At 39.0% G+C, this 24,834-nt stretch overlaps 1 protein-coding gene across 6 annotated transcripts in view; it reads left to right on the top strand.

Annotated features, from left to right (window-relative positions):
* Positions 1-24,834, top strand: part of PLD1 (phospholipase D1) — a 227,832-nt gene that overhangs the window by 88,650 nt on the left and 114,348 nt on the right. For 5 of the 6 annotated variants that reach the window (XM_055569071.1, XM_055569072.1, XM_055569069.1 and 2 more), the window contains exons 2-8: positions 7,156-7,346; positions 7,587-7,714; positions 12,341-12,486; positions 12,711-12,819; positions 13,890-13,955; positions 18,305-18,363; positions 19,467-19,559. In XM_055569071.1, the coding sequence (XP_055425046.1) occupies positions 7,187-7,346; positions 7,587-7,714; positions 12,341-12,486; positions 12,711-12,819; positions 13,890-13,955; positions 18,305-18,363; positions 19,467-19,559 (761 nt within the window). In that variant the 5' untranslated portion in view covers positions 7,156-7,186. Of the gene's footprint in view, positions 1-7,155; positions 7,366-7,586; positions 7,715-12,340; positions 12,487-12,710; positions 12,820-13,889; positions 13,956-18,304; positions 18,364-19,466; positions 19,560-24,834 lie in introns of those variants that run through there. The other variant, XM_055569067.1, reaches the window with a different exon arrangement.

Below are 24,834 nucleotides of genomic sequence, written 5' to 3' on the forward strand. Positions count from 1 at the left end.
TTCTAAATGAGATTTTTTTGAGGATAAGTGATTCGTGTAATGTGCCTTTAGTGCGTGGCTTAGAGGTGTTGTTATTTAGGCACTAAGTCGTATCCCAGTCTTTTGTGACCCCATGGACTGTAGCCCACCAGAATCTTCTGTGCATGGGATTTCCCAGGCAAGAATACTAGTATGGGTTGTCTTTTCCTTCCCCAGGGGATCTTCCCAACCTAGAGATGAAACCTGTGTCTTTGGCATTCACAGATTGGTTCTTTACCACTGAGCCACCAGGGAAGCCCTTGGCTCAGAATAGGTGCTCAATACATGACTGATAATATTTTCCTATTCACTCATATTTGAAATAGACATTGGTTTCTCTTAACACTTGTATTTGGCTCTGGAAATGAAATATCTATTTGAACTCAAAGATATGACAGAAATGAACTAGAAAAAGCTGATATCACTGCAAAGAGGGTAATATTTAATCCTAGAATGTGTCAAAAGAAATGACTGAAAAAGCCTGAAACAGAGAACAGAGGCCATCAAAGACGTCAAAGGATTTAGGGAAAAATTATGGGAACTGAGAAATTATTTTCCTGCTAAAACTTGCTTTTGTAATTGTAGATTCATTTTTGTTTTTAGCTAGGGAAAAAGAAAAGAGAACATGGTTTCCAATTTCTGTTCTGTGGACACAGGGAGTGAGATGTTTTGGCATAATTGTCTCCAATCTCGATACCTCAAGGGAGAAAAGCAGTCAGTGTTAGGCCAGATATTTATCCAAGGCTTACTATGATGTCACTGGAGTTTGAGTTTAGTACTTGAAAACACATTTATGATTTTTGCATTTCAAGGAGCATCAAATCATTTTGTACAAGTCCTTGCTGTGTAAAATGTTTGGGGGGGATTATGTAGTATGGATCTGCCAATTAATTTCATCAAAATGAAAACTCTTGGTATGAAACCAAGAAAGAAGGATGAATAAATGGGAAACTTCTGGGCTCTGGAGGCTTCAAAACCAGAGTAGATATGAAGCTCAAAAGGAGGATAGTGTTTGGGAAATAAACTTCCATCTCTGGGAACCATGTAAGTAATAGCAAGTCTGTTTGCATTTTACAGAGGAGAACCCATGGAGGCTGTTAGTTGCCCAGATTCCACTGATAATAAGGGAAGAATGAATTTAGGTCATCTGACCTATTCCCTACACCACTGACATTTAATTATCTGTTCAAGGTTCAAAAAACCCTCCAGTGATATTTGTGTAACCGATGTTCTCAAAAAAATTCAAAGATCTAAGTAAACATTAAGTTGGAGTTTTTTTTTCGATGTTATTTTCTCAAAATATATAAATTGGAATGTAAAATATGATAATACCATTTACTTTATTCAAAGTCAGCTAAACTCAAAAAAATTTTATCCAAGGCTTACTGTGTCACTAGAGATTGAGTTTAGTACTTGAAAACACATTTATGGTTTTTGCATTTCAGGGAGCATCAGATCATTTTGTACAAACCTTTGCTGTATAATATGTTTGGGGAGGTTATGCTGCTGCTAAGTCGCTTCAGTTGCGTCCAACTCTGTGCGACCCCATAGACGGCAGCCCACCAGGCTCCCTCGTCCCTGGGATTCTCCAGGCAAGAACACTGGAGTGGGTTGCCATTTCCTTCTCCAGGTTATGGACCTTCCCAATTAATGGGGACCTATGAGTTAATTTCATCAAAATGAAAAATGGGAAGACAAGAAATTCCCATGATTCCATTTGGTTTTAAATGATCTAATTATAATTCACTTCATATTCATCTGTTGTGATTTTTGATTTAGAAATCCATTGCATTTATTTTCCTTGGTAAGCAAACATCACATATTGAAAAAAAAATGGGGACAACTTTCTAAATTAGAAAGAGAAGCAGGAAGTAAATCACCATCATCTTCACAAAACAGAAGTTGAGATTTATTTTTATTATTACTATGCCTTTTTTCATTGTTTTATTCTAAGAGTGTGCAAAGTGAGGAGTACAAGTGTCCATCCATCCTGCCATTCCCCAGTTCCACTTCTGGCTGGTTAAGGAGCTAGACTTTGGAGTCAGACCAAGCAAGTTCAAGTCCAACTCTATCACTTCCAGCCAGGTGCCCCTGGACAAGCTGCCCACTTCTTATCTTAAAAATGGGAGTGACAGTGGGACTCGGTTCCTAAGGTTGTTGTGAGGAGTCACCGAGGGCATACAATTGATCTTTTTGTATAGTGCCTGGCATGTAGTACATATTCAGCCAATATTAGCTAATGTGAATATTTATTTTAACATTAATAGCTGTAGTTAATATTATTATTCTTGTAGTTTAGCTAAGGCAATATTTATGCACGAATCTGGTAAGGAAAATATCTGTTCTCTTTGATGTTCTGCTTCCCGATCATGTTGAAAATTAAAGATCAGAAAACTCTAAATTTCTCTGATTTCACCGTTAGATAAGTGTAGGTAATTATAATTAAATGTTCCCTGCAAAGATGTTTAATTCTAGTATTTAAAACCAGAAAAAAAAAAGCAAAACCATTTACTTCCCGGATACAGACGCAAATAGAAATAGAACACAGCTGCTGTTATCACTCTAAGGGCTCCATCTCTACTTGGTACCAAAAGAGATAATGATCTTGCAGTATGTTTATAAGGAGGTAACAAAATAAATTACATTATCTCAAGTGTACACACTGAAGGCTTTCTCCTGTTGCTGTTAAAATAGGCTCTAACTGTGACAACTGCTCACCCACCATAGATTATTTCAGATGAAAGAAAATATGGGATAATAAATTATGATTTGACAACATAGGAGTGTCAGTGGCCTTGCAGCTTGATATTAAAGAATAAAATCAGCAGTACAATTGTTGGACAAAAACTCAACACAAAGCAACCATGCACTAAAGTGAAGGCAGTGATGGACAAATAATTTGGTTCTTTTTCCATTATTAAATGGTAAGATCTTCAAAAAAGCCTGAACAAACCTACAAAGCCTTTGGGTCAGCTGAATTTCCATGGAACCTTGTAAAATATTACACACCATAAAAAATAAAGGCTAAGAAGAAGTCAAGGAGAGTATCAGGTTATGTTGTTTCCAAAATTGTAAGGACAGTGGAGCTAATGGGGTCCCTTAGAGGGGTGGTGATTAAAGCAGAAAGTATCTATTGTTACAGAAGTTCAGCTTATACAAATGACTAATTTATAGACATTCAAGCCCATAAAATAAAATTAATAATTACAAACTTCTATAACTAAGTCCATAAGATTTCAGAGCCAGACAAATCTGTTTTATAAATTCAACACTGATACGACTGAAATAAGGTTAGATAGATTATTTAACTAAATAATCAAAGTTTTGAATGCAAATTATTCAGACTAATCATAAGTACCAGGTAGGATCATTGTGGGTACTAAATAACATAACTGTGCTAAAATGGTGCTGCGGGCATAGTAAATACTTGAGGATAAAAGGTAAGAGGATTCCTTTCTGTTTCTTTTCTCACTCTTAAGCTTTTCACAGATTTATATCCATTTATCTTCCTTACCTGAAACATGATATGTTTTGTTAGACTGATCCAGTAACTCTGTACTATTTATCCCAATTAGCTTGCAATGTGTAAATTATTCTCTGTGTATCTTAAATTCAACATGCATTTTTAACAGCATTAACACATTAACATTTTAACATTAACATTTATTCTTTTAATATTAACGCTGTCCAAAAGGAAAGTCATTTGAAGCAACCCTTATTTTCCTTTGCTGTGCTGAGAAAGTTAACTAAGTTACCCATTAGACTGTTTAATCAATGGAAAATACCTAAAGTCTTGACAGATTCACAAGTAGCAATGATATGATGTAATTTCTTACTCGTTTTTCCTTGTTTCATTTCCTCTTAAGTTTTTCATTACCTTATATTTTAAATAAAGCAAACCCTGGCTCATTGTTGGCATTTAATAGGTGCCTGTTGAATTGAGAGGGAAGGAATTAAATGTTTTAATTATGACCAGAGGCACTGACTTCTCATATTCATATGAAAAACTACTTCAGTTAATTTCTTGGGATGGGAGAAGGGTTAAATGGATTACATTATAAGGGAGACTGAACAATTTATAGCATCTTTTATTTACACTTAAGGTTTTATTGTTAAAGGAATCCTGGAGATGAAATGGCTCAACCTCTTTAATTTATAGAGAAGGAAACCAAGGTCCTGAATTTAAATGGCTGAAGGATGCAAGAGGAATTCATTTATTTTTCTTTACATTTGAGTCAGCTTCTAAAGGGACTTGCTCAAGGGCACTGATTTTACTAAAACTTCCATCTATTTTAGGAGCACTTACGTATGTACAAAAAATATACAGAAGATAAAGACTACGGTAAAGAACATCAGCTTTTGGGTCAGAGAGACCTAGTTTCAAATTCCTTCTCCATCTCTTACTGGTTATATGACCTTGGACAGATTGTCCAAAGTAATCATCAAATTATGCAATCACTCCATGCTTCTCCATATTTCCTTGTCAATAAAGAATGACAAACCCTTGTCCTCTTCAAAGTGGAAATAGCAAACCTTCATAGATTTATTATTGATGATAAATATGATAAGGTATATAAAAGATTATCACCAAGCCAGGTGATGGTAAGTAATCAGTATACATCAACTATTATTATAACATGAATTAGAAGTGGGAAAGTTGAAGGCAAGTGATAGAGGCAAAGATAGTCCTGTTTTTTGATAGTAATGGGCCACTAGTTGGCTCCAGGCTTCTTACAGCCAACATGGAGGAGCAAACTTAAACATATTGAGTCTATTTATCTGGCCAAATCAGAACCTCCCTCCTCTATTCCTTTCTTTGTATTTTTATACAATTTCTCTTTCTACCAAACATATCAGTATAGGCTTTAGAGACTTGCTGAGTAACAGTAAGGGCTCCCCTAGTCTGCCCAAGACTCTCTCTTAGCATTTTTCACAAAGCCTTCCTCTGCTCCCCACCCCACACTTCTTGATAGCTCCTGAAGGAGAGAATCCACCTAAGTGTCTTCCACTTAGCACATGCCATTCTCAGGAAGGCCAAGACTGTGGGGGAGGCCAGGGATGGATTTGAGGCCATGTAACTTATTTCTCTCATCTGCATTAGAAACTCCTTCCTCCCAGGAACCAGCCTTGTTCATCTTTACATATTCACTCACTCCATCTCACAGTGAGTAGGTGGTGACCAGTCTTATTCATCTTTACATATTCACTCCATGTCACGATGAGTAAGTGGTGGATACTCAGTAAATGTTTGTGATTTGCAGTAATAAATGCACATATGTGGAGGAGTTACTGGTTTGGAAGCCCTCCTATTTTTGAGTCTGGTCTGGAGAGATTATTACAACCAATATGGATCTTTCACCCAACGCCAATGACAGCACTCACAGCTGAAATCTCAGTATTTTAAATGAAAAATAAAATCTCTATGAACTCTTCTTCCCTAGGTACTGATGTGCAACGACCTGTGTTATTAAATGTCAGAATGAAATAGAACCAGTTTTCTTAAAAAGAGAGAAGTGTAATTCTTGCATTTCTGGTATCTTTCAGAAAAGGTACACTAATTGGTTACCTTCCAGGACACGTACATCACAGTACCTCACATAACTGCTACTGCTGCTGCTAAGTCGCTTCAGTCGTGTCCGATTCTGTGTGACCCCAGAGACGGCAGCCCACCAGGCTCCCCCGTCCCTGGGATTCTCCAGGCAAGAACACTGGAGTGGGTTGCCATTTCCTTCTCCAATGCATGAAAGTGAAAAGTGAAAGGGAAGTCGCTCAGTCGTGTCTGACTCCTAGCAACTCCATGGACTGCAGCCTACCAGGCTCCTCCGTCCATGGGATTTTCCAGGCAAGAGTACTGGAGTGGGGTGCCATTGCCTTCTCCAACTCACGTAAAGTCAGGGCCAAACCTCATATCTCAAAAAAATAGAATACACTCTGCTTGGGATGACTCTTTGTGACCCCATGGACTGTAGACCTCGAGGCTCCTCTGTCCATGAAATTCTCCAGGCAAGAATAGTGGAGTGGATTGCCATTCTTTTCTCCAGGGGATCTTCCTGACCCAGGGATCAAACTTGGGTCTCCTGCATTGCAGGCAAATTCTTTACTGTCTGAGCCACCCTAGAAGCCCTGTATCACCTATAGGGGAAATGTATTGATAGAAAGGTTATACTACATAAAAATACTTTTAAAATCTGTATATTGAAATTATTGTAAAATACCCTAAATTTTCTGTAGAAAATATTTAAAGTTAGTTATTTTGATGATATTCTTTCATGTTTTTGTTAGAGTCAAGAATCAATTCCTTTTCACTGAGAAAACGATTTCCAAATCCATCTATCTTGAGTCTCTCCTTACTAACCACATTTAATAAAATTGGATGAAAGATAATACTGGCACTTATTCAATGTGGTGTTTCTTTTTCTTGCTTGCTTACTTACTTGGTATACAATTAAGTATCTCACTCCAATTTAAATTACAAGCTAGGAATACTTTAAATGTTAAACTGGAAAATAAATTTAAAGGTTGTTTGAGGTAATTGGGGCTTACATAGAGCTAGAGGACTTGTTTCCATATGCTATATGTAAGCCTGGATTCAAATAATAGAATAGGGGTTAGGGTTTTTTTGTTTGTTTGTTTTAAATAAATTTCTATTGGAGTATAGTTGATTTACAATGATCTGTTAGTTTTTGCTGTATAGCAAAGTGAATCAGTTATACATATACATATATCCACTCTTATTTTCAGATTCAGTCCCCATATAGGTCATTACAGAGTATTGAATAGAGTTCCCTGTGCTATACTGTAGGTCGTTATTAATTATCTATTTTATGTATCGTAGTGTGTATATGTCAATCCCAGTCTCCCAATTTATCCCTCCCTGTCCCCTTTCTCCCTTGGTAACAATAAGTTTTTCTGTATCTGTGGCTGTATTTCTGTTTTGTAAATAAGTTCATTTGTGCAATTTTTTTTAGATTCCACATATAAGGAATATCGTATGATATTTGCCTTTTTCTGTCTGACTTGCTTCACTCAGTATGACAATCTCTAGGTCCATCCATGTCGCTGCAAACAGCATTATTTTATTCTCTTTTAAAATTTGACCAAAATAGTAAGTCTGGTAACTCTTTTCTTCTTTCCTAGCCCCTTTGCTTTTACCCTGTCTCAAGCCAACATGTCACTGAAAAATGAGCCAAGAGTAAATACCTCTGCACTGCAGAAAATCGCTGCTGACATGAGTAATTTGATAGAAAATCTGGATACGCGAGAGCTCCACTTTGAGGGAGAGGAGGTGGACTACGATGTGTCTCCCAGCGATCCCAGGATACAGGAAGGTAAAGACTGATGATCTGAGTGAGTAGAAAGTTTACCATGGTTTCTTGGCAGAACACAGATTTGAAATAACGAGCAAGTGATTAATCATCCTTGCTGATGTCGCAACACTGAGCTGAGTTTCACTAGCTGTTTTCTTGTTGTAGCACATTATGATTCTTAAACAAGAGGCCTGTAACAGGCAAGGGGTGCTAGTATCATTGTATTCTTATGACAATTTTATTTACTTTTTTATTTTTTAGTGTATATCCCTTTCTCTGCTGTTTATAAGACTCAAGGATTTAAGGAGCCTAATATACAGACGTATCTCTCCGGCTGCCCAATAAAAGTTCAAGTTCTGGAAGTGGAGCGCTTTACGTCTACAAAAAGGGTCAGAGCGTATATGGACTCAACTTGTATTCATCAATATTTATGACTTAACACACTGACTTTCATTTTCCTTCCTTCTGGCTATGACTATGTCTTTAACTTTCAGTTTGTGTTTATATTTATGTTTATGACTTCTGAGTCCTCTTCACCTCAGATTTTTGCATCCTGCTCATTTAGCCTTTATTCTTATATACCTCTTCCCGCATTCTGGAAAAAAAATTTTTTTAAGGTAATTAAGACAGTTTACAAGTATAATACATTGCAAAGTGCCTCTCCTACTCTTCCTCTCTCCCCAATTTTCTGTTCAGTGTGGACTCGGGGGGCATTGCTATTCCACCTAGAATGCCAGTTATAAACCAAGGAAAAGTTTAGCTTTCTTAATACTTGTTCAATAAGAAAATAATAATGCTACCTGACTCTCAAAAGGAAAACATCTGGGAGGCTGTACGGTCAGTGCCTTTGCCCGGAAGTGGTGCTGAGAGATTTCTTTGCACGTACTCTGCCACTCTGGCTTGTTCCTTACACCACCCCTTAAGCTTCATTCATGTGCTTTCTCTTTAAGCTCTGGAAAGGCATTGGGAGTAGAATGTTTTCAACAAGGAAACCTGAACCTCTTGAAGAGGACTGGGCTAGGAGATGCTGTTAGGGTAGTTGTGTTTGCTGTATTCCTTATTGGGTTGCACACTAGTTAGGTCTGAGTGTAGAGAACATTGCTGCAGGCTGGTGGCCTTTGTCCCTTCCGGCTAAGCTCTGACTGGCAGAATAAGGCTGTCATTGACTTCTGCCTCTGGGGAAGTGGGGAATAACCTTTCTGCCTGGGGCAGACTGGAGGGTGGCCTGTGCTGCCTGCATTTTGGTGGTTTTGCCTGTTGCTCTGACCTGAGTTTTCCTGGTAGCTCAGACGGTAAAGAGTCTCCTTGCAATGCGGGAGACCCGGGTTCAAGCCCTGGGTCAGGAAGATCCTCTGGAGAAGGAAATGGCAACTCTTTCCAGTATTCTTGCCTGGACAATCCCATGGATGGAAACTCCTGGCAGGCAACAGTCCGTGGGGTCACAAAGAGTCGGACACAACTGAGTGACTTCACTTTCACTTTCTGTCCGGACCTACCTGTGTGTATCCTAACCTCTAGTTTACAGCCACCTCGGTGTCCAGCTTTCCTTCAGCATCTTCCTATGAGTTGGGTCCTTATCTCTGATATACCACTGAACACAACCTACCAAGAAATGTCTCTAAGATGATTTGCCTTGTATCACCTACCAGCATTTAGACTGAGAGGTGATAACATGTGGAGGTTAAATGCGCAGATTACAGTGCCAAACCATGTGGTTTAATTCCTGTCTTTGTATTGTGACCCCCAGCCAGTTACTTAATATCTCTGTGTTTGAGTTTCCTCATCTGAAAAATAGGTATAATAGTACATATCTTATAGGTTTGTTATGAGGATTTAATAATAATAATAATAAATGGTATTGTATAATGTGGACTTCCCTGGTGACTCAGATGGTAAAGAATCGGCCTGCAATGCAGGAAATTTGTGTTCAATCCCTGGGTTGGGAAGATCCCTTGGAGAAGGGAGTGGCTATTTAATAATAATAATAATAATAATATATGGTATTGTATAATACCAGAATATAATATATTGTATTATACATGTATATACTATATAATACTGTGTATTATTATTACTATGTATCTCCTAACATTATTCATGAAGATAAATATTCAAGCCACCAAACCAGGACTTTTTTTTGCTCATACCTTTCTGTTAGTAAAGTAAGTTTAGCTCTATTCTTTTTTTACATATATTAAAATTTTTATTTTGGATCCTAATTTTTTAAGTATAATTGATTTCCAATATTATATTAATTTCACACTTTCAGTTCAGTCACTCAGTCGTGTCCAACTCTTTGTGACCCCATGGACTGCAGCATGCCAGGCTTCCCTGTCCTTCAGCAACTCCCGCAACTTGCTCAAATTCATGTCCATCACGTCGGTGATGCCATCTACCCATCTCATCCGCTGTCATCCTCTCTCCTCCTGCCTTCAATCTTTCCCTCATCAGGGTCTTTTCCAGTGAGTCAGTTCTTCACATCAGGTGGCCAAAGTATTGGAGTTTCAGCTTCAGCACCAGTCCTTCCAATGAATATACAGAATTGATTTCCTTTGGGATTGACTGGTTCGATCTCCTTGAAGTCCAAGAGACTCTCAAGAGTTAATTGATTTCACATTTTGTTTTAAATCTTGGTCTGTGTAGGAAAAGCTAAGGATCCTCCTTTTCCTACTTAGTGTTTAGTTTACTAGGAAATATGAACTGACTCCGTGTAGTTTGAATGTCATTCCAGGTAAATAAAAATAACACCTTTCTATGACTGAATCTGTTCTGTGTGCCAGCCCATGGTAGGCGCTTCTCTGTTCACTCTCATGACAGCCCCCTAAGGATAGATGCTACTACCCACCCTCCCCAGCAGGAGGTCTCCCGCGTGTCCCTCCTGTTCCTCCTCCCTCCCTTTGCTCTGCCTCTCGAGACTCCCTTGCCCTTGTCCTCTGGCAGGGCTCCAGCCATGGAGAGCCCAGACCCGGTTCACTCTGGGCTGGATGCATCCCTTGACCAAGGCGCCCCGCCCCGCCAACCCCCCCCCTTCCCCCCCCGCCCCAAGGTAGCCTGTTTAAGTGGCCCTCTCCTTCCTGCTCCAGAGGAAGCAGGTCCTACTCTTTGTCCCTTCAGAATGAGGTGTGCCTTCCTGAGTCCCAGGTTACTGTCCTCACATTGTGATTTCCTTCCTCTTATCACACCTTCATGGGCAGTCCCTTTATTACAACTTCTCACACTATTCCAATTCCAAAGCATTCCAATAATTTTGCCGAGATATTATCTGACCGAAGTGATGCTTGGTTAAAACTTCATAGCTAGTAGGCTTCACCAGGCAATTTCAAACCTTTAGATGCTTCAAAAAGGATGGGACAGGCTGTTACCATTGCCCCACACTGTCTTAGAATTGCTAAGAATTGTCCAAAATTCTTGCTTTATGTGTGAGGGATAGAACTTGACATTTGTAATGTTTTTAAGTATTCAGTTTTGTTAGATTGGGAAATATAATCCTAGAATATGTGGCAGCTTGCATAAATTGTATAATTGTTCTCATTTATTTGACTTGTCTTAAATTGAGCATTTTTCACTCAAATGCAGAGTTTCTGATCACTCTGAGTTCTCCTGCATCCTTCTTTGTGAAACACGATGCAACGTGATGCCCATAATGTTGGTCAAGGTGAAAGGCAGCATATAATATTAGACCCCAGGACTGGGTCCTTTTGACTTCTGGCTATAGTCATTGTCATGGATCCCAACTGAAGGCAAAGCAGGAAATAGATTTGAATGTTTGCCAGTGATATGTTTGGATTCTAGACCTAAGAGCACAAGTTATTTGATTCTGGGCTCATTTTTTTTTAATTAATTTTTTTTTTTTTTTTGCCACACAGTAGGGCAGTGGGATCTTAGTACCCTAGCCAGGAATCAAATTTGATCCCCATGCATTAGAAGCACAAAGTCTTAACCACTGGACCACCAGGGAAGTCCCCTCAGGCTCATTTTTTAATACTACAGTTGCACAGAGTGGTCATGCTGTAGAAGTTTGCAGAATATACCAAACATCGGTGATGAATGGCAGCAGTCCTGGTCACCCATCGGGTTACTGATACCAAAGCCTGGATAAACTAGCAAAGGAGGAGACATTTACTGTTTCTTGCCCCAGCACCTGTCAACACGTATGGGGCCTGGATCTCCCAGGAGGGGCCGGTGTCCTCTAGGTGGTCCAGTGTCCATCACCCTCCCCTACTCCCCACACACCATGGGAACTGTCAAGATCTCCTGTGCTTTATAAATCTCTCTCCATCTGCTGACACTTTTTGCTTTATCAAAACTTTCACCCCTCAGGTCTGTTAGTGCTTCTGATTGAATCACTAGTCACCAAGATATATTTGCATTTTAAGAAGAAATATTTTTAAAATGTCAAGTGGAAATTCATCCTAGTTAAGTAGTTGGGTAAATATTTTGCTTGTAGGAAGATCATTTGTCCTTTTCCTTCTAATCATCCTGTACCTTCCTAGTCACTGGTGTAGCTAAAGGACAGAGAGCTATTGTAGACCAGGATGGACCTCTCAAGGCATTTCAGAAGGAGAGGGCATTGGTGTCATTTGTGAAGAGCAAAACTGCACTAAGATTGTGCTCCACAATGGAACTCATTTCCTTCAGCTTCACTCTCACCCCCTGCATTGTCTGCTCACTGCTTGGACAATCTGGTGATGGCTAATTAGGGTTTTCATTCATCATCTCTTTTACCTGGCTTCTTGTTTCAGAGGTATGTCTGTGTGTCTTTGTATTTAGAACAATAAGATTTGTGGAGTTTGCCTTTGATATAAGTCAGAGTTTGTCTTGCATATATCATAAGATGAATAGTTAAGAGAATATTACTTCTGTAATCAGTCATTTTGAAAAAACATTTTGCTTCCTTACTTACACAAAATAAGCTGGATTTAAAGATACTTCCACGTTACTTTTTAATTAGCTATTGTACACAGAGAGATGTTGTTGTTATCTAAAATATCAACCATTTTTATTTACCACTATAGGTACCAAGCATCAATCTTTACACTATTGAATTAACACATGGGGAATTTAAATGGCAAGTGAAGAGGAAGTTCAAGCACTTTCAAGAATTTCACAGAGAACTGCTCAAGTACAAAGCCTTTATCCGAATCCCCATTCCCACCAGAAGGTAACCCAGAATTGACTATAACATTATTCCAGTATATGGGTTGGATAGAAAGAATATTTTGGTTCATATTATTGGTTAACTAGTCCATTGTTGCTAGATATTTCTTTTTATTAAATAGACTCTTCTAAAAATGAACCATCTCATGAAAAATACTATGAGAGTCATGGTTCAAAGAATAATAAATATTTACATTGTGTGTGTGTGTGTGTGTGTGTGCATTTTAGACACACGTTTAGAAGACAAAATGTCAAAGAAGAGCCTCGAGAGATGCCAGCTTTGCCCCGCACATCTGAAAACATGATCCAACAAGAAGAACAGTTCTTCAGTAGAAGGGTAAGTCCCTTCACTCTTCTGTTGTTCTGAGCAAAATGCCGCACTGTAGAAAGATGGCATTGACTGAAGATTGAGGTGGGCCTCAATGCAACTTCTCTTACCCACTGATCCATCACCTAGGCTGGTTTACCTCTCAGGAACTAATTAGGGAAGGCTTCTTCCCCAAGCCAGTCTGGCCCTGGGGCGCTTGCATTCCCCCAAGGAGGAAGAGGGTTCTGAGGAAGCTGCACTCCCTGCAGGAAACTTTTGGGGTTCATTGTGAGTCAAGATTGAGCTCATAGTTGAGGGCTTTGAGATCTACTCTTTTAAAATCATCTATTTCCATATATTTGCTTCAGAATCTATAGTGGCTTATCATAAATATATGTAAAATCTCATTCCCAGACCATAGATGGAGCAGTGAGGGTCTGAGAAGAGTAGGACAGAGTACAGACACCTCGGGACAGGGGACACTTCTGCCCACTCGGCTTCAGTGATATGGTGCTGCCTAGGGCAGAAGATTAATTCGTTTTTAAATTTAATTAACAATTAAATGTCAGTGTTGGGGGCTTCCCTGGTGGCTCAGTCGTAAAGAATATTCCTGCTAACGCAGGAAACATGGGTTCAATCCCTGATCTGGGAAGATCTCACATGCCTCAGAGCAACTAAGCCTGTGTGCCACAACTACTGAGCCTGTGCTCTAGGGCTTGGGGCCTGCAACTGCTGAAGCCCATGTGCCCTAGAGTCTGTGCTCCGCAACAAGAGAAGCCACTGCAATGAGAAGCCTGTGCACCGAACTAGAAAACAGCCCTCGCTTGCCACAGCTAGAGAAAACCCCAGGCAGCAACAAAGACCCAGCACAACCAAAAATAAAATAAATAAAAATTATTTTTTTTAAATGTCAGTTTTTTTTGGTAATCTGGAACTTTTATGCTTTGAAAGAGATGTGTTCAATGTTCCTTGTCCAGTGATAACATTAAGGAATAATTGAATGACTTACTGAAGATGGGAGGATCATGCCATTGTCATTAACTGCTTACATTTTCCTTTAAGTATGATGGTATCTTTAATCTGAAATATATGTATTACAGAAACAGCTGGAAGATTACTTGACAAAGTTACTAAAAATGCCCATGTATAGAAACTATCATGCAACAGTAAGTACTTTTCAGTGATTTAAATTCTGAAGTAATTTTATAAAATTGTAAAGTGTCGGCTACATTTTAGATCATTCTATTAATACAAGTGCTTGTATCCCCTTCTGCATTATTCTTTGAGTTAAACTAAACTAAATAAAATGAATACAAAATTGATTTTATTGTATAGCATGGGGACCTATAGTCAGTCTCCTATGATAAAGCATAATGGAAAAGAATATTTTAAAAAAGAATGTCTATATGTGTACCACTGAATCACTCTGCTATACAGCAGAGATTGGCATGACATTGTAAATCAACTATACTTCAACAAAAATATAAAATTAATAGGAAAACAAAACTGATTTGACAGCGAGGATCCAGTTTAGGGTGATGCTATTTTTAAAATATCAACTATGATAATTAATATAACAATAAATTTAAGTGAACTTGAAATATTACTAAAGATTATCTAGAAATGCTACTAGATTATCTAGAAATCAACCTCCTACACTCCTCAGGCTTTCAGAGGAGAAAATGCCAAAATGCATTTCTAACACTGAAGAAAAAAAACATTGAGTAGTAAGTGATGAAGACAGTTGAACAGAGTTGAATAACCAAAGATTGTACTGTAATTACCATCTGACTGGCCTGTGATGCCTGTAACAGGCCTGTCTTTTCATGTGAAAGTGAGAAGCATGGGAAACGCTAAGGAGAGGAAAAACTCGAGAATTCTGAGAAAAGAGAGGAGAAGTGGTGGGGCTTAGAAACAACTGCAGAGGTTACGTTTGGGAGGCACTTAACTGGCAAGCAGGAGGAAGTGGGCTTTACAGAAGGCATCAGAAAACAATGAGCTCTGCCTTCAGAGGCCCTTGAAGGTGGGGTTAGATACTTAAAGGGTTAGCTTCAGTTATCCAAAGGTTCAGATCATTGAGAGGGCACTGGATTGTTAGAGTTTGCACCTGTGTATGTAAAACTGTACTGCTGTGGAGCGTGACCATGTGTATATGGTGTATATGCAGAATTTCAGAATAGGTGTGGTTATGATCCGGCCTCTGGTTTAGAGAATGACATGAACAGGTGAACAGAAAGAGCAAAGTATTTAGGAAAGGAAGCAAGAGTGCTTTGACTCTCCAGAGTTTTCTTGCTGCCCTATAGATGCCTGCCTCTATTATTTGGAGATGGGCAGGGCATGCACCCAGCTGGTCCCCTTTACACACAAATGACCTGGGACTGGAAAACCTTCTGCAGCAGCATGCACTGTGACATTTGATGGTCTTAAAGGAACTTCTGTGGTTTCATAATCCTGAAGAAGAGTTTTCCCAGGGAAGCCAGCAATTTGGGTTCAACCAGAGACTCTCAAGAGAAGGCTGATGGGAAATATTTCTTCCCTTCTAGAACTCAGGAATGTGCTTCTTTGAAAGAACATAATGAATAAGGATGTTACTTCTATTATTACTAAAAATGGGAGTCGAATGTTAATTTTTAAATGTTTGCTGCTACTGCTGCTAAGTTGCTTCAGTCGTGTCCGACTCTGTGCGACCCCATAGATGGCAGCCCACCAGGCTCCCCCGTCCCTGGGATTCTCCAGGCAATTTAAATGTTTCAGAGATCAGATCAGTCGCTCAGTCGTGTCCGACTCTTTGCGACCCCATGAATCGTAGCACGCCAGGCCTCCTTGTCCATCACCAACTCCCAGAGTTCACTCAGACTCACGTCCATCGAGTCAGTGATGCCATCCAGCCATCTCATCCTCTGTTGTCCCCTTCTCCTCCTGCCCCCAATCCCTCCCAGCATCAGAGTCTTTTCCAATGAGTCAACTCTTTGCATGAGGTGGCCAAAGGACTGGAGTTTCAGCTTTAGCATCATTCCTTCCAAAGAAATCCCAGGGCTGATCTCCTTCAGAATGGACTGGTTGGATCTCCTTGCAGTCCAAGGGACTCTCAAGAGTCTTCTCCAACACCACAGTTCAAAAGCATCAATTCTTCGGCTCTCAGCCTTCTTCACAGTCCAACTCTCACATCCATACATGACCACAGGAAAAACCATAGCCTTTAAATGTTTACTTGTATTCAAATGTTCATATTAACTTCCTTTCCAATCATAAAAATCGTTTAAAAGCTGAGCCATGTTGTATTTAGATAGTCCAGAGTGTCTTCTAAACATTTCCTTTGGAAAGGGAAACCTAGTTACAACTGATAAAAAAAAAAAATGAGAAGTAACATATATTTATTCAATTTTGTTTTTTGGCCATGCCTCATGGCTTGCAGGACCTTAGTTCCCCTACGAGGAATTGAATCCAGGGCCCCAACAGTGAAAGCACCAAGTCCTAAACACTGGACTGCCAGGGAACTCCCTCATTTTTAAGGGCTACTTAGATTAGTCTCCCCAGTAGCTATATTCTCCAAAAGGCTTCAAGCATAGGATCTGTCTGAACATTATTTTGCTCTCACACTAATGATAATCTGACTTGGAGACTAGCTTGCAGGGCTCTGCCTGATACTTGTGAAATTAGATTGGCATCCATGTGTCTCTTTTGATAATTGTGAGACATATTCAAATTTCTGTCTGCAAAAAGCAGATAGAAGTATTAAAATCATTTTAATATAATCATAAATAATTAATTTATATTTTTACAAGCCCCAGAAATTTTGAGATATTATTATCTCCTGGGTTTGTTGCTTGTCCTTTGGCATGGGAACCCTTTGGTCCCCTATTTTCCTAGCATTTAAATTTAACAAGTTCCTTTGGAAAGACAAAGGATATTGATTAGTACATTATTTAGAGATCAATAGCCCAATGGAATATTGTCAGACTAAATTAATCATTAAATTCTTATTCCTGAGATTTGCTTGCTCAAGTCAAGAATGGAATTTTTATCGCTGAAGATGCATTGAGACATTTGGACAATACAATGCTTGTTAAATTTCAAATTGTATTATTTAGGTTTGTTTCTAAATTGACCTGACCACATTTGTTTTCAACCCCATAAATCTATATTAGGATATTTATTGCCAAGGATTTTTTTCCTATATAATAGCACTAGTTCTTTATTCAAATTTCTCTTTAGTAAAACATTAGGATAAATTTGAATTTTTTTCTTAATACACAGCTTTAAATTTTCCACATTGCTAATATGTGTTTTTTTATTTAGATGAAATTCTCTACATTTAGCAACTTTTGTATGATATTCTGAAGTTACTGTTTCTGAATTATTTCAAATAATATTCCTGTTGTCAATGATTTGATAATAGCTATATGTGCATAAGAAAATATCCAAGTATTAGATGAATAGTTTCCCTGATTTTTGCTTTTCATTTCGTATTCTTCTGTTCAGCTAGTCTCTGACTTTGCATAAATTAGTTACACCTCTGGAGAAGTTTCTTCCAGTATAAACTAGGATTAGTATTTTTCTCTCTGCTCCCTAGAGATAAAATGAGAAATTCTGGCTTAGGATTTCAAGACATTTCGAATTCTGTGGCTTAAAGTCTGCAATATCATTTCTAATAACCTATGTATTTCTATATTTTCCAATTAGAATACATTTCCACAAATCAGAATTTTAAAATGTATGGTACCGAATCACCATGTTTGATATAAGAAATAAAATATAAAGACCTTGACTTTCAAAATCCTTATAAAAAGTGCTACATGAGAATATGTTTGATCTGAGGTTTTTAAAGATATTTAAATCCTTTTGAATTTTAAAAACTTCTTCCAATCACCCTAAGAAAGAAAATCAATTGGACCTCACAGTACTGACAGCTTTGAGAGATGTGTAATTTTTTCTTACAAGGTTAATATTAGGCAGTCACAATCACATAAATAAAACTTCAAAGGAAAATTGTTATAGTTCATTTTATTAATCCCATTTATAAGCCCAGATCAAATGCCATTTCCTCTGTGATGTCCTATTAGCTAGGAAGCGGTCATCCTCTCCCTGTATCTCTATTAATAAATACTTTCACATGTAGCTGTTACGGTTCTTCCCACAGAACTTGATTGATGTGGAGTGTTTTCTGTGTCTGGTCTCTCCTCTGCCTCCTAATGCCAGGAGTATATCTTTTTGTCTTTGATTTTCTATTAAGCCTGTTATTGACATGGTCTACTATTGTTGGCAGGTCTCACCATGACCTTCTTGAGCATTTTGTCTCTACATCTTAGAGCACACATCACTATCTTGATTGTGTTTTAATTGTGTATATCCTTCTAAAAAATACTTTTTCAGGGCAGTGCCATTGTGATCTGTGTAATCTGTAGAGTACCCCAGATGTGCTTATACATGGAGGTACATAATATTTTTTGAATGCTTGAATTTTTCCTCTTTTTTTTTTTGCTTTCTAACATATGGATTTTGGGCCTCTTTTCAGACAGAATTTCTTGATATAAGCCAGCTGTCTTTCATCCATGATTTGGGACCAAAGGGCATGTAAGTTTCAGTATTGGATCTCTAAGGAGAAGTATGAAAAGTTGATGAGCATTGTAGCCTTTGATTTATTGGTGTACCAGGGTGATGGAGCTCCTCTGGCTTCACTGTTTTCTTCCCAACAGAGTCAGAGCAACTGAGGGACCTATTTATACAAAACAGAATATCTTGCTACATTAAACCAAGGTGCCAACTGCTCCACACTCCTTCTCCTCTGACCCCACAGTAGTGGGTGTTTAACAGAGATAACAAATATGATGTGTGCGAGAATGCATTAAAAATCAAATATACAAGATCCCTTCTTTATCACATATAAAAGTTAGCTATTTACCATTTATTTTATTGACTAAAAGTAATGCTGTGCAAAATGTATGTTATGTAACAAGATTGAAATTTACTTAATGATTATCTTCTGATGGGCTACAGTCCATGGGGTAGCAAAGAGTTGGCCACAACTGAACGACTGAGCACATCCTTCATGATATGAGAGCTTGATATTACAAAGAGCTTAACTTTTCTAGTCAAGAACATTGTTGGTAGTTCTTTTAATATTTTTTTTGTTTGGTTGGTTGGCCATTATTATTGTTTTTTCTTTTCACATCTTTCAGAGTTAGGATATTTCTCCTTCCGAAGTAATAGCTTTGCTTTACTTCTTTGACATGAATTGGTCCTAGAACTGTAGGTGAAGGGATGCAGAAATACCCTGGAATCTGTGGATGAGCATTCTCAATGATCTCCATAGCGGATGAACCTCCCCCGTGCCGGCATTTGGCAACATGTGGAGTCTTTTTCAGGCTGTCATGGTGGCTGGGAGAATGCTCAGCATTTAGAGCCAGAAGCCGGGGTGCGTAGGTCCTGCTGTGTGTGCAGTATGCTGTCCCCTCTGCCAACAGGCCTGCATCCACCAGGGTGCTTTTAAAGATTGGCTTTGGAGTTCTGAGCCTGGTAAACAAAGCATTGATCTATTTGACAGTGAAAGCAGAAAAAGCAGAGTGGTAGGGCATGGGAGAACAGAACAGTTTATTTAATTCCCAGTTATGAGGCTATATCAGCTAAGTGTGAGCTGGAAGTTTAAAGATGATGGGTTAACTTGATGTCTCTTTCAGAGAAGGTATGATAATGAAAAGATCCGGAGGACACAGAATACCAGGCCTGAATTGCTGTGGCCAGGGAAGAGCCTGCTATCGGTGGGCAAAAAGGTGAGACTTGAGAGTTTTGTGTGTTTGTCTTAATAAACTGAGTATTGGGGGAGTTTTTATATTCTAGTTTTCAATTATAAATCTTTGAAAGTCATGGCAGAGCAAATGTTAAATTATTTTTAAGTTCCAGGTTTCAGCTCTATTTAAATACTCTACTCAAAATTGCATTTGTAGGCAGAGTATGCCAATTACATAGATAAAAACCCAATGGGCCATAGGATTCAAAAATTGGTCAGCCAGGGAACATAGACAGTGGCCAATTAGCACAAGTCATTATGCTTAACATCACTAGTCATTAGGGGAAGATAAATCAAAACCACAGTAATCTACAACTTCATAGCCACCAGGATGGCTGTGATAAGCAAATTGGACAATAGCAAGTGTTGCCAAGGCTGTAGAGAAATTAGAACCTTCATACATTGCTGGTGCATCATGTAAAATGATAACAGCCAGTTTGGAAAACAGGGTGGTAGTTCCTCAAAATGTTAAACATACAGTTACCACATACCCCAGATATTTCCAAACAGAACTGAACAAATATATCTCCATTAAAATGTATTCATAAATGTTCATAGCAGCATTATTCAGAGTAGCCAAAAAGTGTAAAAAGCCCAAATGTCCATCCCCTGATGAGTGGTTAACCAAAATATGGTACAGCCCTATGATGGAATATTATTTGGCCACAAAAAGGAATGAAGAATACTAAAGGGTGTGGGATTTCTCTTCTGGAAAATATCTGGAATTAGATGACCGTGATGGTTGCAAAATTTGTGAATATATTAAAACCACTAAACTGTACATTTTCAAGGGGTGAATTATATGGTTTTTTAATTATATTTGAATATTTTTTAATTTTAATGAAAAAAAGAAATGAAAGACTGATAAATGTTGTAATATGAATTAACCTTGGAAACATTACACTAAGTGAAAAAGAAAGCTACAGAAGGTCACATATCATATGATTCCATTCACATGAAAGGTTTAGAATAAGTAAATCTGTAGAAACAAAGTACATTCATGGTTTCCAAGGGCTGTGGCACAAGGGGAATGGGGAGTTACTACTACTGGGTGTGGAATTCTTTTTTTTTTAATTAATTTATTTGTTTTAATCAGAGGCTAATTACTTTACAACATTGTAGTGGTTTTTGCCATACATTAATGTAAATCAGCCACGGGTGTACGTGTGTCCCCCATCCTGAAGCTCCCTCCCACCTCCCTCCCCCTCCCACCCCTCCGGGTTGTCCCAGTGCACCGGCCCTGAGTGCCCTGTCTCATGCATCAAACTTGGACTGGTGATCTATTTCACATATGGTAATATACATGTTTCAATGCTATTCTCTCAAATCATCCCACCCTCACCTTCTCCCACAGAGTCCAAAAGTCTGTTCTTTTATGTCTGTGTCTCTTTTGCTGTCTCGCATATAGGGTCAATGTTACCATCTTCCTAAATTCCATATATACACGTTAATATACTGTATTGGTGTTTTTCTTTCTGACTTACTTCGCTCTGTATAATAGGCTCCAGTTTCATCCACCTCATTAGAACTGATTCAAATGTATTCTTTTTAATGGCTGAGGAATACTCCATTGTGTATATGTACCACAGCTTTCTTATCCATTCATCTGCCAATGGACATCTAGGTTGCTTCCATGTCCTGGCTATTGTAAACAGTGCTGCGATGAACATTGGGGTACATGTGTCTCTTTGAATTCTGGTTTCCTCGGTGTGTATGCCCAGCAGTGGGATTGCTGGGTCATATATCAGTTTTATTTCCAGTTTTTTAAGGAATCTCCACACTGTTCTCCATAGTGGCTGTACTAGTTTGCATTTGGATGTGGAATTCTTTTGGGATGATGAAAATACTCTGGAATTATATATTAATGGTGACAGTGTGCAAATTTACAAATATAGTAAACTAAAATACACTAAGACCCACTAAACCATACATAAAAAAATAAACAAAAAAAAATGGTAGTGTTCAGGGGTAATTTTAGAGTTATATTTGTGAGGATGTATATTATGGTAAGTGTGATATAGACAGAAAACTTTAATTCATGTCCTAAGTCCTTTCCAACTAAAGACTCCTTATAGAGGAGTATTCTTATCTCATTCTTATTTGTTCCTCAAAGCATCTATGACAACATTTTTAACATAATAGACAACAGCTATTTGTTCCAATAATAATTTACTGGAATTTTTAAAACTATTAAGAGATGTTTGTTATTTTTCTAACCTTGAAAAAAAATATGAACTCATGTGTAAAGAGGAAATTAAGTTATGTGTGAGTTGATGATATATAAACTTAAAACTAGGATCTTTAAACGTGTATTTCAGATACATTGCCAACCAAAAATACCATTAGATTGGTTTCTTATTTTCTGGGTTTTTAAAGAATAGAAGAAATTACAAGGGAAAGATCAATAGATTAAGCTAGAGGAAGTTGAGAATTTCTATATTACAAAAAACAAAAGATTTTTTAACTACAATAAACAGGGGACTAGTAGACTAGACAATATTTGTTTTCAAATAAACTTCTGTAATTTATTTAAATGTCTCCAGAAACTTGGGGTATAATTAACATCACAGGAAATTCAGAGACTCCCACTTGAAGTAGCTTCCCACCCTCTCCTACCTGCAGTGGTACAGAACCCTGGGGAACACTGAGTGCCAAGCCAGGAGAGGAGCAGAGCATAAGCCAGCCTGCTCCTGCCCTTATGAACTTCCCTGGGAAAGAAGCTGTCTGCAGTGCAGGAGACCTGAGTTCTATCCCTGGGTCAGGAAGACCCCCTGGAAAAGGAAATGGCAGCCCACTCCAGTATTCTTGCCTGGAGAATTCCACAGACAGAGGAGCCTGGCGGGCTCCAGCCCATGGGGTCGCAGAGACTCAGACACAACTAAGCGACAAACACTTTCACTTCCTGCCCTTGCTTCCTGCGCCACACCATGCCTCTCGGGGAGGCAGGACCTCCAAACCACTGGGGCCTTGGCACAGATTCCTCTTGCCTACTCCCGGGTCATCAGCTTTGCCTAAGGTTGCTACTAAGTGTTAGGTATGGATTTGGGGCTACAAGCACTGGTAAGTCTTTGACTGAAGACTTGCTCTGGATTGCCTGAGCAGAGTAGGCTGGAGGCATTCGCAGGCCCTAGAAACAACCTTCAGCCAAGAGCTGGTGGGAGTCCAGCCCCCTCACCCCTCAGGTAGGGTGATTCACCAGCAAACTCTGCACTGTCTCCCGAGGTCCCCTGGAAGATTTGCAGCACAGCTGCCCACAATCCAGTGCGTGAAAACACATCCTCGATGGCTCCCTTCCTGCTCTTGCTTCCTGTCCTTCCCTTCCTCTGCTTCCTACTAAGCTCCCTAATAAGTACCTTTACAAACCGCTTTCACTTCTATCCTTGTCTCAGAGTTGACTTCTAGAGCAACCCAACCTAAGACATCTACTCAAGAAATGGAAGCCTGGATCTGGTCCATTTTGTCATTTATTGAGTGCCTAATGTTTGCCAGGCTGTGTTCTAGCCACTGTGAGAACAGTGGTGAACAAGGCCATGCCCCTGCCCTCACAGAGCACTATTGGAGGAGATCACAGACAGTGGAGAAGCTGACAAGCAGGGTGAATGACGCAAATGTTGATCAGAGCTTTGAAAGAAAAAGAAGGTGATGGGACAGTCAGGGACATGAGGACTTCAGACGGAGGCTTTAGCTACAGAAGTCAAGGAACTGACCTTTGAGTTGTAACCTCTGTGAGAAAGGGCAGCCCAAAAAGATAGAAGGGGGAGGCTTTGTTATATAAAGGAAATATACCTCCCCCACTTTTTAAAGTCTGATATATCAGATTTCAGTCTTCCCTGGTGGCTCAGTGGGTAAAGAATCTGCCTACAATGCAGAAGACACAGGAGATGTGAGTTCAATCCCTGGGTCAGGAAGGTCCCTTACAGGAGGGCATGACAACCCACTCCAGTATTCTTGCCTGGAGAATCCCATGGACAGAGAGGAGCCTGGTGGGCTACAGTCCATGGTGTTGCAAACAGTCGGACACGACTGAAGTGACTAAACACACATATCAGACTTCAACCAGGACAATCTAAAAAGATATGATCTTCCCTAGAATAAAATGTCTCTTCGTTTTAATTTGTATAAATCTTTCCATGAAACTTGAAGCCTTGGTTCCATATTAATAAGTATTTCCTGAGTTACATTCATGGGGTATAAAATGTCAGTACCAAACAAAAATGATAAAATGTAGCTGACAAATTTTGTTTGGAAAATTTCCCACACTAGAAGACTGCTGCTGCTGCTAAGTCACTTCAGTCGTGTCCGACTCTGTGCGACCCCCCAGACTGTAGCCTACCAGGCTCCTCTGTCCATGGGATTCTCCAGGCAAGAACACTGGAGTGGGCTGCCATTTCCTTCTCCAATGCATGAAAGTGAAAAGTGAAAGTGAAGTCACTCAGTCATGTCCGACTCTTTGTGACCCCATGGACTGCAGCCTACCAGGCTCTTCCGCCCATGGGATTTTCCAGGCAAGAGTACTGGAGTGGGGTGCCATTGCCTTCTCCACACTAGAAGACTATTGGTGTCTAAATGAGAGTTACTTTTAAGGGCAACAGTTGGTCATATCTCTTTTTAAAATTTTTCTATCCATTTAAAAAAAAAGATTCTGGTCATTTTGTATATTCTGTATTGACAAACTGACATAAGGAAAACAAGGCCATCAAACTCTCAACCAAGTCTCAGGTACAAGTATGAAGAAAAGAAAAAAAAAAAATTTCTTCTGTTCTGCTGGCAAACACAGCAAGCATTTCTTCCCTAAATTTAAAACATCTGCTTAAACAGCACATCCTATTGATGGGCTCAATGATAAGTTTCTTATCTCAAATAATATCTTAAGAGATAATTTATAAGAAATAAATTTAGCATTTACTAAACTATGAACTATACCAAGAATTACAATTTTTAGACAGTGACCATGTCTAAATGATTTTACTTATGCTCCAGGATCTATTTGTGCAGCTGTTATTCAGGCAAGAGTGTTGCTTTGCCTGAAGAACTTGTCTGGGCCCTGGGGAGATACCAGTGGACATGATACACATTCCCTGTTCTCAAGGATCTCACTTTCTAGTAAAGGAAAGACAAGAAACAAGCAGACAAATAAACAGTTCCAGACAGTGAAAAGTGCTATGAAGAAGCTAAACAGGATGCAGAGGCGGGTGGGCTGGGAGCCCAGGAAAACCTTCCAGTGGAGAAATATTTAAGCAAAAGATTGATTGACAGGA

The sequence above is a fragment of the Bubalus kerabau genome, chromosome 2 (genome assembly GCF_029407905.1).
Source record: "Bubalus kerabau isolate K-KA32 ecotype Philippines breed swamp buffalo chromosome 2, PCC_UOA_SB_1v2, whole genome shotgun sequence".
NCBI classification, from domain to species: Eukaryota; Metazoa; Chordata; class Mammalia; order Artiodactyla; family Bovidae; genus Bubalus; species Bubalus kerabau.